Raw genomic sequence first — 19,266 nt, forward strand, 5'->3', positions numbered from 1 at the left:
GTTACCTCAAAGTCCATTAATAACCACGATGGGCGCCTATCCAGTCCCTATGCAGCCTAGCCCTACAACACAGCAGCCCTAAAGTACGTGTGCATAATGAAAAGGTTTAATTCAAATATTAACTCTATCGGTTTAAAACATCTTTTCCTCCTCGGTGTCGTGTGAGCCCGTTTGACTAATTCTGTTTTCTTGGCCTGATTTTACTTCATAAAAGATCAAGGGTATATAAGAAGGCAAGGGATTCAGGTTGCTGCTAGCAACACTAAAGGGGAACATGCTTTGAATAGGGGGTAGAGATTTAAAAGGGGAAGGCGGCCAAACAATGCTGCGGTTAGGCCTATATGGTTCATTCCTGATGATATGGTTAACGTTTAACCTTTTCACCCTCCGCTAATGAAAGTGTCTGTTCTACCTTGAATACCTAGTTATAAGGTATTCTCTAGGGGCTAAACAATTATTTAAACCATGGTAGTACATGATTGCATTGTTAGTACTGGCAGTCTGGGCATGACACATTAGGAGCTCCACCTGAAAATACATGTACCAAAGATATTTGCTTGTCAGATATGGATTCTAGTATTGTAATCTGTTGAACATTCTCAAACAAAACACTATATTCTACAAAAGAATAGAAAACAATGTTTATTTGTAGAACTTTACAAGACAGAGCGTAGACAGAGAGACCTGCATTGATACACGCAGACAAGTACCTAGCCCAAGTCAGCCCAAGTCTGATTAGGTACTTCAGTCTCCTGGGGCCTCATTTACAAGCGTTAAATATGGGCAGAATAAGCATACATGCTGCCTATAGCAAGTGTCTAAGATTTATTGTATATTCAAAATCATTTCAAATGAACAAAAATATTAACTCAACATGTAAAGTGTTGGTCCCATGTTTCATGAGTTGAAATAAGATTCCAGAAATGTGTCATCCGCACAAAAAGCGTATTTCTCTCAACTTGTGCGCACACATTTGTTTACATCGCTGTTAGTGAGCATTTCTCACTTGCCAAGATAATCCATCCAAATGACAGGGGTGGCATATCAAGAAGGTGATTAAACAGCATGATCATTACACAGGTGCATATTATGCTGGGGACAATAAAAGGCCACATACTCTAAAATGTTCAGTTACATCATTTAAAAAAAATGTATAGTCATTTAGCAGGCGTTCTTATCCAGAGCGACTTACAGTAGTAGTAGTGAGTGGATAAAATGCCACAGATGTCTTAAGTTGAGGGAGCGAGCAATTGGCATGCTGACTGCAGGAATATCCACCAGAGCTGTTGCGAGCATTGAATGTTAATGTCTCTACCATAAGCCGCCTCCAACGTCATTTTAGAGAATTTGGCAGTATGTCCAACCATGTGTAGTAACCAAGCTAGCCCAGGACCTCCACATTTTGCTTCTTCACCTGCGGGATCGTCTGAGACCAGCCACCCAGACAACTGATGAAACTGTGGGTTTGCACAATGGAAGAATTTCTGCACAAACTGTCAGAAACCGTCTCAGGGAAGCTCATCTGGTTGCTCGTCGTCCTCACCAGAGTCTTAACCTGACTGCATTTCGACGTCGTAACCTAATTCTGCTGGTATGCGGCCATCGAAGAAGGAAAAATAGGAAAAAGATTCCTATGTCTATATTTTAGATTCTAAAAATAAAACACAGATGTTCTCTTCTCGTTAAAGTGGACCTGACAGCATTTTAACTACTTTGCAGATACGAAACAGAATCATATCAGTCAAAAATATAAAATTCCCAGTTTATGCTACAAAACCAACTTCATAAGAGGTTTTAAAAATAGGTTCTATTTGACTCAACATTCCATGATGTACACTAAGGCATTGTTGGCAGAATATATCAGTTCAATGCATGATTCAATTAATTCACTAATACATTTCTTAGTAGTCCAAAAATATGACTTTATGGTTGTAAATCACAGCTGGCCTGGTACATTGTTTGCTGCCTCCATTCAGGACGCACCGTTTCAGTTTCAATTACTCAAAATTTTGACAAAAAACTGACAAATGTAACTACGGCTGGAATGTCAATACCCATCAAACTAGCAAGGGCAATGATCACCAGTCAGTCATAACATGGCTAATATGCTAGGGTATCTATTTATGGAGCAAGCTAAAAACAGAGCCTAACGTTAGCTAGCTAGATAGCTGCTAGGAGGACAGTGTCATTGGAAAGGTCATGGTCGCAAATTTTCCCCTGGTATTGTTTTTCGGTGGCTACACAGAACGACTGTTATCCAATTAGCATATCTCTTGCATTCGCTAAATCACTCTGGCTAGCTATGTACTCTGAAATTTTGTCTGAGTGTGCCAGAGCGCAAAAAAAACGTAATAGTCACGTACGCTTTATATAACATGTAAACAGCCTAACCAGCTCTGCTCGGGCGAGTAAAATGGTGAGTGAGGTGTTCCCTCATTTGTGTCTGGAAGTAGCTAGCAAGCTAGGACACTTTAGCCAGTTAGCTTGGGTGCTCTGTTGGGACATTGGCAGATAAGCTACAGAAGGACGAGCAGGCAATTACCCATCGTTTATCATTTCAATTTTGATGGCCAACTAGCTGAAAAAGTTTGAGAGGGTTTGTTCCTTCGTTAAATCATCTTGTTCCATTAGTTGTTGATCTTGTTGTTGTTAATGTGCAACCCAAAAAACAGACAAAAATTATTTATTTATTTATTATTATTTTTTACTATTTTCTCCATTGTGTTACATTTTAGAATCATTTAACCAAAAAAAAGTGTTACATTTTAGATCTTTCAAAGTAGCCTTGATGACAGCTTTGCACACTCTTGGCATTGCCTCAAATCAGCTTCATGAGGTAGTCACCTGGAATGCATTTACATTAACAGGTGTGCCTTGTTAAAAGTTAATTTGAGGTATTTCTTTCCTTCTTAATGCGTTTGAGCCAATCAGTTGTGTTTGGACAAGGTAGGGGTGGTATACAGAAGATAGCCCTATTTGGTAAAAGACTAAGATAATATGGCAAGAACAGCTCAAATAAGCAAAGAAAAATGACAGTTCATTACTTTAAAAAGGTTAACACTTTTTTGGTTACTAAATGTTTCCATATGTTATTTCATAATTTTGATGTCTACAACGTAGAAAATAGTACAAATAATGAAAAACCCTTGAATGAGTTAGATCCAAACTTTTGACTGGTACTGTGGGGAAAGATAGCCTACCTTTTTATGATTGTTTACATTCACATTTAAGTCATTTAGCAGACGCTCTTATCCAGAGCGACTTGATCAATAAGACTGTAAACTTCCCAAGTGTAATAGGGTTCCCTCTGTATTTATTTACAGTTGAAGTCGAGAGATTACATACACTTAAGTCATTAAAACTTGTTTTTCAACCACTCCACAATTTCTTGTTAACAAACTATATTTTTGGCAAGTCGGTTAGGACATATGCATTGTGCATGACACAAGTAATTTTTCCAACAATTGTTTACAGACAGATTATATAACTTATAACTCACTGTATCACAATTCCAGTGGGTCAGAAGTCTACATCCACTAAGTTGACTGTGCCTTTGAACAGCTTGGAAAATTCCAGAAGATTATGTAATGGCTTTAGAAGCTTCTGATAGGCTAATTTACATAATTTGAGTCAATTGGAGGTGTATCTGTGGATGTATTTCAAGGCCTACCTTCAAACTCAGTGCCTCTGCTTGACATCATGGGAAAATCCAAATAAATCAGGCAAGACCTCAGAAAAACAATTGTAGACCTCCACAAGTCTGGTTCATCCTTGGGAGCAATTTCCAAACGCCTGAAGGAACCACGTTTATCTGTACAAACAATAGTATGCTAGCATAAACACATTTGCTGTCAAACCGCTCAGGAAGGAGATGCATTCTGTCTCCTAGAGATGAACGTACATTGGTGCGAAAAGTGCAAATGAATCCCCAGAACAACAGCAAAGGACCTTGTGAAGATGCTGGAGGAAAAAGATAAAGTATCTATATCCACAGTGAAACGAGTCCTATATCGACATAACCTGAAAGGCCGCTCAGCAAGGAAGAAGCCACTGCTCCAAAACCACCATAAAAAAGCCAGACTACGGATTGCAACTACACATGGGGACAAAGATATATTTTTGTTTCATCAGACCAAAAAGTACTAACTGTTTGCCCATAATGACCATCGTTATGTTTGGAGGAAAAAAATGGGATGCCTGCAAGCCAAAGAACACCATCCCAACCCGTGAAGCACAGGGGTGGCAGCATCATGTTGTGGGGGTGCTTTGCTGCAGGAGGGACTGGTGCACTTCACAAAATAGATGGCATCGTGAGGCAGGAAATTTATGTGGATATATTGAAGCAACATCCCAAGACATCAGCCAGGAAGTTAAAGCTTGGTCGCAAATGGATCTTCCAAATGGACAATGACCCCAAGCATACTTCCAAAGTTGTGGCAAAATAAAAGCTGAAATAAATCACTCTCTCTAACATTATTCAGATGTTTCACATTCTTAAAATAAAGTGGTGATCCTAACTGACCTAAGACAGAGAATTTGTACTAGGATTAAATGTCAGGAATTGTGAAAAACTGAGTTGAAATGTATTTCGCTAAGGATGTATGTAAACTTCCGACTTCAACTGTACATATTTGCAGAAATCCATTTTGCCTAATGCGTTCTAATGATCTAAAGTCACGCTGTTGCAACTGCCTGTAAACACGCAGTCCAGTTCAAAGTGAATGATGGCAGGCCCTTGTGGCAAATGGCTTGTTGGCATATAGACCTAGTGTACCTGATCAGTGTACCGCACTGGTCTGCGTAGACTTTAGTCCTGGACAAGACAGATGTTTTTATTAGGTTTAATTTACTGCAGTGTCTTTTAATTGTCCAAATGCACAGCTGCTTTCCCACTCTATATCGCTATATAATTTTTACAAATGCTTTGGAATGTTTGGGAAGTATGTATTCTAAGAATGTATGAAAACATGAAAATGACCATATCTAAGTGCTTGCTTGTCAGAAAATGTAAAAATAAGTGTCATTCTTCACGGAGGTGTATATTTTAATAAGATTTTTTTTGTTGCTAAAATGCTGTCAGTTCCACTTTAATGGGAAATGGCTGCATTCTGGTTAATATGTTTTATGAATAAGCTTTTCATCATATCCCCCATTTGCACAAAATACTTACTTGCCAGATTGCAATACAATATTTCATACACTAGCAGAGATGTGCGTACGCATGGTCTACAAGTTGCAGGGAGGTGAGCAAATTCTCATGTCAAGTACATTTTTTATAAATGCCAACTTTTGTGTGAACTGGCGCACGCACATTTTGGGGTATATTTGTACGTACGCACAATTTATAAATGAGGACCCTGGCAACCCAGGTGTGGAGGCAGAGAACAGCATTTCAAGCCACAACTTGGCTGCCACTCTGTCGGGAGTCGTGGGGTGGGGAGCAATTCCAGCTCCAGGTCCTCTCCAGTACAGGATCAAAATGAACACAACCGGATATATGAGGTGGCACCGCCTTTGAGAAACCTTTGAAAGAGTTTACACGTTCTTTTCTCTTTATTTCAAATTCAAACCACAGTAGACATAAAAGACCTCTCCCTCTCGCACGTGAAGATGGGGACGTTTACAACAGGCACAATGTCTCAAAGGCATGGCTTTGATTTGAGCAGAGTGGAGCTGAGTGGAGAGAGGTGGTGGGGACAGGCTGTCTGAGGCCACCACAGGTTTGTTGCCCGTGGCTCCATGTCAGGCAGCTATGACGACAGCCCTTGAGACTCTCCCTCCCTCGCTACGCTGCAGACTTTCCATCAACCTTTAAATCCATCTCATTCTGCCACTAATCGAGTGAACTAAGTGTGCCCACTTCTGAGCAGATCCGCGGACTCGCATTGGCCCAGTTGTAGTCTGTCCGTCAGGGATGGTGGTCCTCTTTGTATGCCAGCAGACTCCTGAAGTCCTCCTTCAGCGCAGCCCAGGAATAGGAACCGGTGTCAACCTACAGTACAATACAGAGGAAAGAATGAAAGGCAGGATTAAGCTCTGGTGTCAACTGTCAACTTACAGTACAGAAGAAAGCAAGGCACACAGGCAGGGTGAAGGGTGAGGAGAAACCGTAAAGAGAGAAATGAATTGTGAACTGAATGAAGCGTGTGTTAGCTAATCCCGTTCCTGTCATGTCAGTGTTAATTACCTTAACGCGATGTCTCCTCACCACGTATGGCCTTCTGCACAGTCCCTGTAGTTTCTTATAAAGCTGCTCAGGTGTAGAGTACAGATACTCCTCTGTAGGACAGGAAAGCGAGGAAGGAAAACGTATTTTCATGAAAGGAAAACCTCAAAGCACAGGCTAGATACAGCGCACTTTCTTTATAATTAAAAATACATATTACACTGAACTGGGACAGGTTTTACATAATTAAACTAGTATTCTTTTTAAAGATTCATATTATTTATGCAAATCTAATTCAAGGAAGAGGCACAGCTACGGTGTTAAGAATCAGGTAAATTAGATTTTTTTGTTGTGCTCAGTAATCGTAGCTTTGACTTCAGCGTTCTATTTTAGTCATTTATTTTTCAGATTTACACCTTCAACATCTAAATACAACACATTTCTAGAGATCCAAAAATCGGAGAATTAAACATCTTGCAATGCAATGGTGTATTAGCGTATTTGTGTAGTAATACCTGGGAATATTTCAGGATACACCAACGCCTTGGGGCAGAGTGGATAGCAGCCACAATGAACAGCTTCTAGCCTGCAATATAACATTTTATACTTTAGCTTCCTGTCAAAAGTATTGGCTTAAAAACACCAAGCGTGAAACACATTTGGGCACCAGTTGTATAACATAATCATTGTCTCAGAAATCCATTTGCTGAAAAAGTGTGCTCTGGTCATGCAAAATATAGACAAATGTTGGTTTACTCTGTCCCCAAGATTGGAGAGTGAACACAATATTTGCCCCTAATAATAACTGCATGAGCTGAACAGCGTTGTCAAAATGGGTCCCCATTGTGTCTTTGTTGACATTGGTTTCTTTTGATGCACAGTTCAGAATAAATGAAGTCCCACAGACTAGCTGGGGAAAGAAAGCATCCGGACATAGCACACTTCCCAGCAACGCAGTGGAACTCATCCCGTTCTCAAAACGATGGGGAGAGAAAATAATCTCTTTCACTGTGAACTCACATCATCTGCAATGTTACAGGATGTCCAAAACCATCACAAAAGAGAGAACCTAAAGATCCATCCAAATGGTTTTCAAATGTGAATAAACGTCCATCTCCTGAACAAAACGTAGAGATCGAAAAGCCTGTTGTTATGGTACATAGAGCTTCCCTCCACGTTCACAGAACTCATCTGAACCTCACTGACCATTGCAGAAACCTGCCTATTTAAATTAGAATGTGCATCAATATTGATGACACCTCACTTTCACTCCTTTCCATCACTTTATTACATCATTCCTCATGCAACAGACGTACATTTTATAAACATGGGATTAGTTCTCGGGAGTTTAATTTCATGTTAAGACTCAAATGATGGGTGAAATCCTCACACGTATGCATTCACTAGTCTGCACTCTAAAATCTACCCAATATCCTCAAACTGGTTGGAAATTCTATCTACAACATCAACTGCATCTTACTATTTATCAAACGGCAATTTTTGAAACGACAAGAATAACAGCAATATTGCTCTTCTGTCGCCCTAGTAGGTTTGACAGGCAACAGTTTGTTCCAGGGAAACGGGTTGAATAAGTCGAACTACCTTTTGGCACCGTATGAAAGTGGTTAATGCTTTCTAATAGTCTAATTGCCTATGCCTGCATTCCAAAGAACAGCATGGCTAATCAAGCTAATTTAAAGGTAGCAAGATGATAGCCCCCTAGTCTATGACAGCAAAATCTATGAAACCGATTATTAAGGTCAGTTCCATTTCAGTGGCATAATGCGTAAGCGCGCAAATGGTTATAAGGCTTTCCATCTCAAATATAATTAGCCGATAATTTTGCTGGGGTAAATGACTTCTTCACTGCAGGGCATGAATAGGCGTCTGCTCACATCGCCAGAACATAATTAATCAGATTAGGGCCAAATTCCACAATAATGAGGATGAAACACATTGGTGACACCTCTGTCGGGCAATAAGACTGGACTGCTCTTCTTTGTTTATTGTGCTCTTCAGAAGCCTCCGTGTCTGTTTATCCTTACACAGAGTGTGGAAATGAGAAACCCTTAACTATCTTCCTGTTTTGAACGCTATGTGAAGCTGATGAAATTGAACAGGTATTCTAAATCACTTGCTAACTTGAAAGGTTTGTAATGGAACACTCAACGAGCACCGATGTCTATTTTGTTTACTTTCAGAACAGGTGAGTGAAGCCAATTGGAAGCTGGAGGAAACATTTAACATCCTCATCCACCTGAGCATGTCTCTTAGGAGAACCCAGTGTTGATATTCCCCCATTCAATGCGTGTTTCTCTGTTGCTGAAAACACACACAAAGGGCCTCCACCACCAGCGCATCCACAAGGTTTACTATCAATAGAGCTTAGTGGGTGGTCGTGTGCGTCTCAGATCCCCCTGGTTTGGATCAAAGGAAGTATAAAACATCATTGTACAAGACTCCCCCAGAGGGACATCCCTTCCTCAAACTCAGGACAGTGTTTTTCACAACCATAATTAGCACATGGCTTCTTTATTGTGCATAGCCAAGCTTCTAACGTGTTTTCAGCCAATCTATCTAAAATAGATTCCCACACTGACTGCATGAAGCAATCCATAGAATTAACACACCACCAGGCCGGGGTTTTGTAAGATCACAACCTTCCTCTCTACTGAAGCAGCACTACTCTGGCTCCAGTCCTGCTCTACCTTGGCTGTAGGCGGGATCTGACGAAACCCTTCAAATGCACAGCACAGGTGACTGAAGTTTGGCTTCACACGGTAGCAAGTCTCATCATGTCTCATTTTGGACTCTACCTCCCTAGAGGTAAAAACACTTAGAAATAAGAGTTTTTAGTTTAGTTTTAATGAACGGTCACTAGGTTTTCCCATGTCAAATTCAGCCGTTTACTTCACATGAAAACCAACCACATTACTTTTCATTCACTCTTTCATCAGTTCATGTTTTGTTGTGTTAAGTAGATATTAAAGAAACAAACCAGGAGAGTGAGTTACTTACATGGCCACTCCAAAAAACTCATGCTTGGCTGTAGAGACCACCACGTCTGCCTCGCAGAGGACATGGAGGTAGTCCTCTTTACTGGGCATGAACCCCCAGTGGAGGACATGGGCATTCAGGGCCACTCTGGCTTCTGCAAAGATGTCTGAATGGGGAGGGGGGTGAAAGACTGATGTATATTATTCACAATAACCATATCTGTTACTGTATGAATGCATTCATTTGATTGAGTAAAATGCCAGAGTGGACTGATTGACTTTGTCCAGTTGCTCGTTTCGTAAACTCTTTATAACCGATTAGATTCCCACATAAAGGACTTGAGTTTAATGGAGGATAAATTAAATGAAATAACGCAACAAAATGCATGTCATTGAAAAGCCATCTGTCCGTGACATTCTGGATTCATAATGAGTTCCATGCTGCTGTGTATTCACAGAATAGTGATGACATCAGGAAGATGTTTCAGTGACCAAAAAGTGTTTGGAGAGCAGATCAGTGAAACAGGGAATGGACTGAATCCAGGAAAACAGAGGAAAAAACATCCTATGAAAAACAGAGGTCAGAACTGAAGCCGAGGCATAAACTTTGGACTAAAAATGATATACAACATGAGATCGGGAGAAACAGGTGAGGGGTGAACATAATCAATACCGTGACCCTATTAAGAAAATCAAAGTAGATTAAAATTGTTCTAATGCGATTGCCTTCCGAGCAATCATAAACGTAATTACTAAATATGAGAAAAATTTACAGTCTCTCTTTCCATTTGTTTATGCTCCTATAAAAGTTTACATCCCAATATGAGAGAGTGTATTTCCTGTAAGGATGTCTTTGCTTCCAGCCATGGAGCCAGAATGTGTATTAATTTACTTAACACTCAGTGGTGAATACATTGGAGTGTACTAAAGTCATTATAGCATCATCATCTACTAATGGGGAGCGGATTTGATCAATTAAACACTGTCCTGAGGGCTTTAAAAAAAACTGGCCTGTCAGACGACCTTAACCCCACACTTAGTCAAATTACCAATTACATTGAAAGCCATAACAATTACATACAGTATGCCTTGGGTGCACAAACTTATTCTACATCGTAAAAAAACAAAGTATAGCTTTTCACTCACCTTTCGAGAAGTTGTGCAAAGTTTTCTACTCAAAGTTTTGAAACCAAACACCCACTGCTTTGAAAACAAGTGTTATCGCGAAACCAGAGCCCACTTAAACCTTTGCTTGTAAAATGAGTGTGTGTGTACCTGGTACATCAGTGAAGGTCTCCCCCAGGACAGACAGTTGAAAGCCCAGGCCTCTCTCTTTCAGCTTCAGCAGCATCTTGAAGAAGAGCTCGGGGTCTTTGTCGTGTTCCCTTCAACCACAAACAGAATTCAGGGCCTTGATGGTGCTACGTACACACACACAACAACACACACAGGACAGGCTCAGGAAAGGCTCTGCTCTGGTGTGCGCCGGGCGTCCAAAGGCTTACCCCTCTCAGTACCATTCTGCTCTGTGATTTATTCACACAGAAACACACACACACACACAGAGGCCAGGTTACACAAGGCAACGCAGCAGCCAGAAGAGAAAGATCATAGCACTCCCCAGAGGACACTTGACTGTGGTATCGATGCGGTGTGCAGTACGCCAGGTGGGGGATTTAACAAGCTGACAGACAGGGAGACAGAGATCCCTGTTGGCTCAGAGAGAGAAGCAGCCAGTCATCCTTGATGTGTTCGGTGCCTGGAAGGCCCTGCTTCTAGTTAACACAGGTGCTGTGTTCAGCTGTGGAGCAGATGTCATACTGTGCAAGTGGCCTGTCACTCACCATGCTAATCTGAAGGAGGGAACAGGGAGTACAGTCAACTGATCTAACAGGAGCGTCTGCACATTATCATTAACAGCAGCTAGCATTAGCTCACACCTGCCTTTAGAGATGACAAAACAGGGAATCAGTGAAGGTCGATGACACAAATGTGTTGAGAGAGTAGCCTTGTGCCCTTACTAGTGCACTGTCATTTACGGTTTGTCACTAGCGTAAACAGTAGAAAATGAATGAAGGTTGACTACATGCAAATGGCTGTATATCTCTGCTGGTTTCCCTCTGGAGCTGTAGTGAGGGGGTCCGCACCTGAGACTATAAGGGTTGTGACTGGGAAGTGGTGTTGGAGGGCCAGTAGGGGGCACTCTTCCATCTGGTGTAATAGAGCCCTCAAGGCCGAGGGCTAGTGACCTGCAAAAGGTGCCGTCCCCTGGATGTGACATTAAAATGTAGGCTCTGGCTCTCTCTGGTCACTGGCGCTTACTAAGCGTACCGGGCCGCCCCTGGGTGGTAAGGCAGGTAAAAACACATCTGACACTCTGCTCCTCAACACGCAGGCAGCTCAGGGGTGCGTGATCAGTCCCTTCCTGTACTCCCTGTTCACCCATGACTGCATGGCCAAGCATGACTCCCACGCCATCATTAAGTTTGCCGACAACACAACAGTGGTAGGCCTGATCACTGACAACAATGAGACAGCCTATAGGGAGGAGGTCAGAGACCTGGCATTGTGGTGCCAGGATAACAACCTCTCCCTCAAAGTGATCAAGACTAAGGAGAGGATTGTGGACTACAGGAAAAGGAGGACTGAATACGCCCCCTATCTCAGCGACGTGGCTGTAGTGGAGCAGGTTGAAAGCTTCAAGTTTCTTGTTGTCCACATCACCAACCAACTAACATGATTCCAACATGCCAAGACAGTCGTGAAGAGGGCAAGACAACACCGACTCCCCATCGGGAGACTGAAAAGATTTGGCATGGGTCCTCAGATCCTCAAAAGGTTCTACAGCTGCATCATTGAGAGAATCCCGACTGGTTGCATCACCGCCTGGTATGGCAACTGCTCGGCCTCCGACCGCAAGGTGCTGCAGAGGGTAGTGCGTACAGCCCAGTACATCACTGGGGCCAACCTTCCTGCCATCCAGGACCTCTATACCAGGTGATGTCAGAGGAAGCCCCTAAAAATTCCCAAAGACTCCAGCCACCCTAGTCAAGACTGTTCTCTCTGCTACCGCACGGCAAGCGGTACCGGAGCGCCAAGTCTAGGTCCAAAAGGCTTCTAAACAGCTTCTACCCCCAAACCATAAGACTCCTGAACAGCTAATCAAATGGCTACCCAGACTATTTTCTTTGAACCCCCCCCCTCCCATTTTTACGTTGCTGCTACTCTCTGTTTATTATTATTTGTTTAATAATATTTGATCAAATAATATTTGATTATTTGTTACTTTAAAAAAAAAAAAAAGTTTATTTTTATTTTAGTAAATACTTCCTTAACACTTATTTTTCTTAAAGCTGCATTGTTGGTTAAGGGCTTGTAAGTAAGCATTTCACTGTAAGGTCTACCTACACCTGTTGTATTCGACGCTTGTGACTAATGAAATGTGATTTGATTTCAAGCAAGAGTAGGGACTATTCCATGCCCAGTAGCTTCAGATGTAAGAGAATCACTGTCCTCTCTCCACTTACAATCACTGCCCTCTCTCCACTTACAATCACTGCCCTCTCTCCACTTACAATCACTGCCCTCTCTCCACTTACAATCACTGCCCTCTCTCCACTTACAATCACTGCCCTCTCTCCACTTACAATCACTGCCCTCTCTCCACTTACAATCACTGCCCTCTCTCCACTTACAATCACTGCCCTCTCTCCACTTACAATCACTCTCCTCTCTCCACTTACAATCACTCTCCTCTCTCCACTTACAATCAATGCCCTCTCTGCACTTACAATCACTGCCCTCTCTGCACTTACAATCACTGCCCTCTCTACACTTACAATCACTGCCCTCTCTCCACTTACAATCACTGTCCTCTCTGCTATTACAATCACTGCCCTCTCTCCACTTACAATCACTGTCTCCACTTACAATCACTGCCCTCTCTCCACTTACAATCACGGTCCTCTCTCCACTTACAATCACCGTCCTCTCTCCACTTACAATCACCGTCCTCTCTCCACTTACAATCACGGTCCTCTCTCCACTTACAATCACGGTCCTCTCTCCACTTTCAATCACGGTCCTCTCGCCACTTACAATCACTGTGTGTTGAGTATTCTGGTGTAAAATGGCTGCCATGCATGACTCTACACACTGAAGCTACACATTTTTTAATTTTATTTAAAAAAAAATATTTTACCTGTATTTAACTAGGCAAGTCAGTTAAGAACAAATTCTTATTTTCAATGACGGCCTAGGAACAGTGGGTTAACTGCCAGTTCAGGGGCAGAATGACAGATTTGTACCTCGTCAGCTCGGAGGTTTGAACTTGCAACCTTTCGGTTACTAGTCCAACACTCTAACCACTAGGCTATCCTGCCGCCCCATTAACGGATGGTTGACAGTTTCAGATTTTTGAGTTGCACCCCGCAAAGCACCACGATATACATACCCTTCGTAACACCACACATTGTATTTGATCACCAACAGATCTCCGAATTGTAATAATCGACTGTACTCTATATCACAAACATGTTAAAGGATTAAAGGACGCAGGATTTGTCTAACAGTGGATAGTGTGTGAAGGTCAAACGCCTTCTACAAAGCAGCATCATTCAGACAGATCCCTCCTAATGCTACCTCCACAGGATCTCCTTAGGTGAGGTATTATAGGAGCTTATTTATTCTCATTTTCAGCTCTCATATTCATTGGCTTCCCCTGTGGATAAAAGCTAATTCCCTTATTTCCTACCCTTTTTAACTCCTTATGCGAGGCATGAATCCCTATTCCCCCATTACAGATAGAGAGGAGGACAATGAGTGAATGAGACGGTGATAATAATGCTCTGTGCACTAGGCTACCATCCCCCTCTGTAGGAAAATGAGTGTTAATTAATGTGTGGGATATGACTATCAGGAAGAACCTCTCTCTCGAAAACACACACGCACACGCACACACACCTCGGCAGCGTATCACAGTGCGAGCCCTGACTCCCCACTGATGCCCTAGATCTGTTAATGAGGACCGTTAACCCCCAGCGACAGTCAACCAAGTCGGAGGGAACTGTCATCCCACTGATTAGAGGGAGAGTGACAAACAAAGGCTATCTGGCATCTTCACAAAATCAGCCACACTGCCAATACACACCACTAATCTGCTGCTAAGGCACATCAAGGACATTTTCTAAGGTACAGTACAGTTTACAGTCGGAACTCCCTCTGAACGGATGTTTCCCTCCAACTATCCCATTCCCATCAGGTATGCTATCTTCCAACATCAACAGTCACCCTATAGTCTGCTCGTCTGGTCTCGAGAGATACGAGGTTGGTACATCTTCCGTTTGCCTCCTAAGTTTACAGCTCCGACTAACACCATCTCTTCTCTTTCTGCTCTTACTTTATAGGAGTCCTTCGTGGTGTCTTATCACCCCTGTGACCTCACAGATGAATGCAGATGAAGCCGGGTAAAATGATCAAGTAAAAAGTATGTTCCGTACTACCCAGAGAAACCTCATTAATATGTATCACGTAGCAGCCAAAAGAAAATAAGATCCTCTCATTTGGAAATCTATGATTAAATATTCTCCTTTATGTTGCACCCAAGAGGTGCGTTTTAAAATTCAAATACTATTTACTCCAATGCACAATGTGAAATGAGCCCAATCACCAGAAACCAAAGGACTGCGCACTAATTAAGGGGACACTTGAAAGACAAAGAGTTGGTTGTTGAAGATAGACCAACATGCAGCGGGAGTGGACCGAGGAGATTTTTCCATTCAAAGGCCTGACAACATGCACCACTGTAGATGGTGGTGATTTTCAAATCATACGTCTAGGAGAACTACAAAGGGTTCGACATTTCTTAAAATAGAACTAACTTTGGGAACGGCAACAGGCTGCGTCTTCACACAACAAATACATATCCTTCGGTGCCTGCTGCCTACTGCAATGTACTGGCCCCACATGACCTAGTCTCATTGGAGTATAATGCCTCCAGGTTCAGACTCACAAATGCTGAAGAATGGCCATAAAGCGTAACAAACAACACATTGTAGTGATGACTCTGGAAAACAGAACGGTCACTTAAAACACAAAAAAATAAGCGAGTCAAATCAGCTCACACCCCTGTATTTAACTTCTATTTCCTGGTCCGAAGTCAGTCAGTCCTGAGGGTTGGTTGAGGTCAGGTTGGCGGCCCGAGGCCATGCCAGGGGAAAGCCCAGAGCAGGATGGGTGGGGGTCAATACTGATAGACTCTGTTGGCACATCACTGGACGAGTCTGTGCGTCAGCACTTGATGACCAGTGGCCCGTCTGGACAGGGATTAGCAGAAAAACAACAAACAATACACCCGGGCACCTCAGCAACGTTAGGCTAGCCCCTCTCGCAGGGTGTCCTATAAATCAGGAATCAAGAATAGCGTCATATACTCCATAACATTCTGAGGGTCTCACACTGCCGCAATGTGTTTCTTTTTCTCGATTGCCTGCTGTGTGCCTACGTGACTTACACATCTTTGATTGCGTTGTTTGTTTTGCAATCAGAAATACTCCAGGAGGACAATCCTCTTGAGGTAAAAGCTGATCCTGATGAACCTTAGACAGAGTTAAAGCCCCTTGTAGCAGAGATTTAGCCTCCGTCCTGCTATGCTCTTCTCTCCCGCTGGTTATTACCATCACTACTGTGGCACGAAGCCATCTTCACCTGTAAAACAGCTGTCCTGTCCTCTGGTGGGGCTGATCTGATCCCACTGGCCTGGCCTGGCTGCCCGGGCCATTGCCTGCAATAAGACAGTCCTGTAATCTGAGGATGAACGCCTATCCAGGCCACACACAGATTAACAATCTGCAACCAATGATGAGCACAAAAAAAAGTGAGGGCAGAGATAGTAAAAATGTAGGAGAATGAAATGCAACAAACTATGAGCAGCATCAATCGAGGAGATTATCTGGGCTGCTCTCTCTCTCTCTCTCTCTCTCTCTCTCTCTCTCTCTCTCTCTCTCTCTCTCTCTCTCTCTCTCTCTCTCTCTCTCTCTCTCTCTCTCTCTCTCTCTCTCTCTCTCTCTCTCTCTCTCTCTCTCTCTCTCTCTCTCTCTCTCTCTCTCTCTCTCTCTCTCTCTCTCTCTCCCTCTCTCTCTCTCTCTCTCTCCCTCTCTCGCCCACTGTAAATCCTAATTTACCCCAGAATAAGCCAAGGTTTATGAAGCCTGGATGTTGGGAGCGATAATCCATCTGTGTTTTGCTCAGTTTAGAGGAGATTACATGATGGGTGCTTTTGTTATTGATATAAGAGTAGGTGAAAAACAGACACCCGACCCATGCAAACACAGAGAGGGAGGGATAATGGAGAATGGCAATGATGCCGACAATGGCAAATCGCGACGCCAGCGAGGAACTACGGCACTGGTGGTCTTTGCGGTTGTTAATCTGATTTACGGACATGTTTTGGTGAGGAAACTAAGCCTCGCTGCCGAAAGGAGAATGGAGTCAGAGGAGAAAAATGTGAATCCACAGAAAAGCTGTTGTCTTTCCTCTCCAACACAGATGAGCCAGAGATAGAGAAACGGTGTGCCAAAAAAGGGGCCTACACTACTCTGAACAATGTAAAGGATATTTCTGCTTATGTAAAAGAAAAACATTCACAAATCCGCCCAGAGTATCTTTAAACTTTCCCCTAGCTGTTACACAAGTCATGTTTTAATATGCCATTTCATTTAACTTGTGTTTTTACATTCTATGACTAATGTTGACTGGGAAACCACACAGTAAGAGCATACCTGTGTATAGAAATCCTTAGCAAAGGCCTTACAGCTTAAACTCAAAACACAACCAATACTATGTAGCTAGTTTCCACTCTTTCTATGACATTGTTACACAAAAACGTGTTAGTAATTTTCCATGCCCTCGGTTTGTTGTCAAACAACACTCTGATGATCCAAAGCAAATAACTCTCCGCAGGGTTGGTACATACGTACATTGCTGTTAGAGAGGTATTTCCAGGTCATTCTAGTTCCAGAAGAGGCCTACGACATGATCTTTGGATTATGGTTTGCATGACTGCTTTGTTCTAAGACATGGCCAGGCCATGCCAGGAGCGGCAAACACAGAACATCAGCAAGGTAACAACAGCCCAGTTGCCAAACGTGTTTGCTGTTTTTGTAAATCATGACAGGTGTTTTGATACGCTAACACGCTAGCCTTCACGGTAGGTTCCAAACGCTTTCTTCATGTTTCTTAGTTCTGAAACAAATAACCTCTGTCCATAGGATTCTCCTAGAGTCCTTACAAAACATAACCATATATGGTTAACATTGAACATTACTTCAACCCTTGACCTGTTCCACATTTTTGTTGTGTTACCGCCCCAAATTCAAAAACGGATGAAATGGAATACAAAAGTTCACACCTCCGAGTGAATACATGTTAGAATCACCGTTGGCAGCGATTACAGCTGTGAATCTTTCTGGGTAAGTCTATAGGAGCTTTGCACACCTGGATTGTGCAGTATTTCCACAACTGTTTTTTTATTTTATTCTTCAAGCTCTGTCAAATTGGTTGTTGATCATTGCTAGACAGACATTTTCAAGTCTTGCCATAGGTTTTTCATTCTGATTTAAGTCAAAACTGTAACTAGGCCACTCAGGAACATTCAATGACTTGGTAAGCAACTCCACTGTATATTTGGACTTTTAGGTTATTATCCTGCTGAAAGATGAATGTATCTCAGTGCCTCTTGGAAAGCAGACAACCAGGTTTTCCTCTAGGATTGTGCCTGTACTTAGCTCTATTCTATTTATTTTTATCCTAAAAAAAACTCCCTTGCCGATGACAAGCATACCCATAACATGATGCAGCCCCCACCATACTTGAAAATATAAAAAACAGTAATTTGTGTGTTGGATTTGCCCCCAAAGTAATGCTTTGTATTCAGGACATAAAGTTCATTTCTTTGCCACATGTTTAGCAGTTTTACTTTAGTGCCTTACTGCAAACAGGATGCATGTTTTGGAATATTTTTTATTCTGTACAGGTTCCTTATTTTCTCTCTGTCATTTAGGTTAAGATTGTGGTGTAACTACAATGTTGTTGATCCATCCTCTGTTTTTTTCTCCTATCACATCCATTACTCAAGTAACTGTTTTAAAGTCACATTGGCCTCATGGTGAAATCCATGAGCGGTTTCCTTCCTCTCCGGCAACTGAGTTAGGAAGGACGCCTGTATCTTTGTAGTGACTGGGTGTTTTGATACACCATCAAACGTGTAATTAATAACTTCATTATGCTCAAAGGAATATTCAATGTCCGCTTCTTTTATTTGAGCCCATCTACCAATAGATGCTCTTCTTTGCGAGCCATTGGAAATTTGTCCATGGTCTTTGTGGTTGAACCTGTGTTTGAAATGTACTGCTTGACTGAGGTACCTTACAGATAATATGTGTGGGGTACAGAGATTAGTAAGTCATTAAAAATGATGGTAAACACTATTATTGCACACATGCAACTTATTATGTGACTTGTTAAGCACATTATTACTCCTGAACTTATTTAGGCCATAACAAAAGGGGTGAATACTTATTGACTTAAGACATTTCAGATTTTCATTTTTGTATTAATTGATAAACATTTCTAAAAGCATAATTCCACTTTGACATTATAGGGTATTGTGTGCAGGCCAGCGACACAACTTCTCAATTGAATCAATTCAGGCTGTAACACAACAAATTCTGTCGTAAGTCAATCGGTGTGAATACTTTCTGAAGGCACTGTATGTGTGTTCTTGTGTGTGTATCTATCTCAAGTGTAGAGATGACAAGACATCAACTCACCACCTATGAGGCCAGACGATATGAAGAGGTCTGACGTGGCTCTCTTCTCCTCCTCCATCCCCCTCTTCCTTCCCTCCCCCAGGCCCTCGCTCTTCCCTGGGGTGAGAAGGAGCCTCGGCCTGCCCGGTGCCTTCCCTCTGATCCAGGATGGCAGCCTCTGGCTCTGGGTTCAAGCAGAGCGCTTTGGGAGCCGGAGGGGAGCTGAGGCTGAGAAGTCCCTCCTTTTCCTCTTCTACTGGACTGAGTAGTACTTCAGGTCTGCTGTGGTTAAATCAAA

General features: G+C 42.4%; 1 protein-coding gene across 2 annotated transcripts in view; it reads right to left on the minus strand.

Annotated features, from left to right (window-relative positions):
* Positions 1-5,534: 5,534 nt before the first annotated feature.
* gtdc1 (glycosyltransferase-like domain containing 1) overlaps positions 5,535-19,266 on the minus strand; it is a 50,871-nt gene continuing 37,139 nt past the window's right edge. The window contains exons 5-10 of one of the 2 annotated variants that reach the window (XM_046363093.1): positions 18,990-19,247; positions 10,438-10,547; positions 9,185-9,329; positions 6,682-6,752; positions 6,188-6,279; positions 5,535-5,992 (exon numbers count right to left, since the gene is read on the minus strand). In XM_046363093.1, coding sequence (XP_046219049.1) covers positions 5,909-5,992; positions 6,188-6,279; positions 6,682-6,752; positions 9,185-9,329; positions 10,438-10,547; positions 18,990-19,247 — 760 coding nt within the window. In that variant the 3' untranslated portion in view covers positions 5,535-5,908. Of the gene's footprint in view, positions 5,993-6,187; positions 6,280-6,681; positions 6,753-9,184; positions 9,330-10,437; positions 10,548-18,989; positions 19,251-19,266 lie in introns of both variants that reach the window. The other variant, XM_046363092.1, reaches the window with a different exon arrangement.

This window comes from Oncorhynchus gorbuscha, linkage group LG09 (assembly GCF_021184085.1).
Source record: "Oncorhynchus gorbuscha isolate QuinsamMale2020 ecotype Even-year linkage group LG09, OgorEven_v1.0, whole genome shotgun sequence".
NCBI classification, from domain to species: Eukaryota; Metazoa; Chordata; class Actinopteri; order Salmoniformes; family Salmonidae; genus Oncorhynchus; species Oncorhynchus gorbuscha.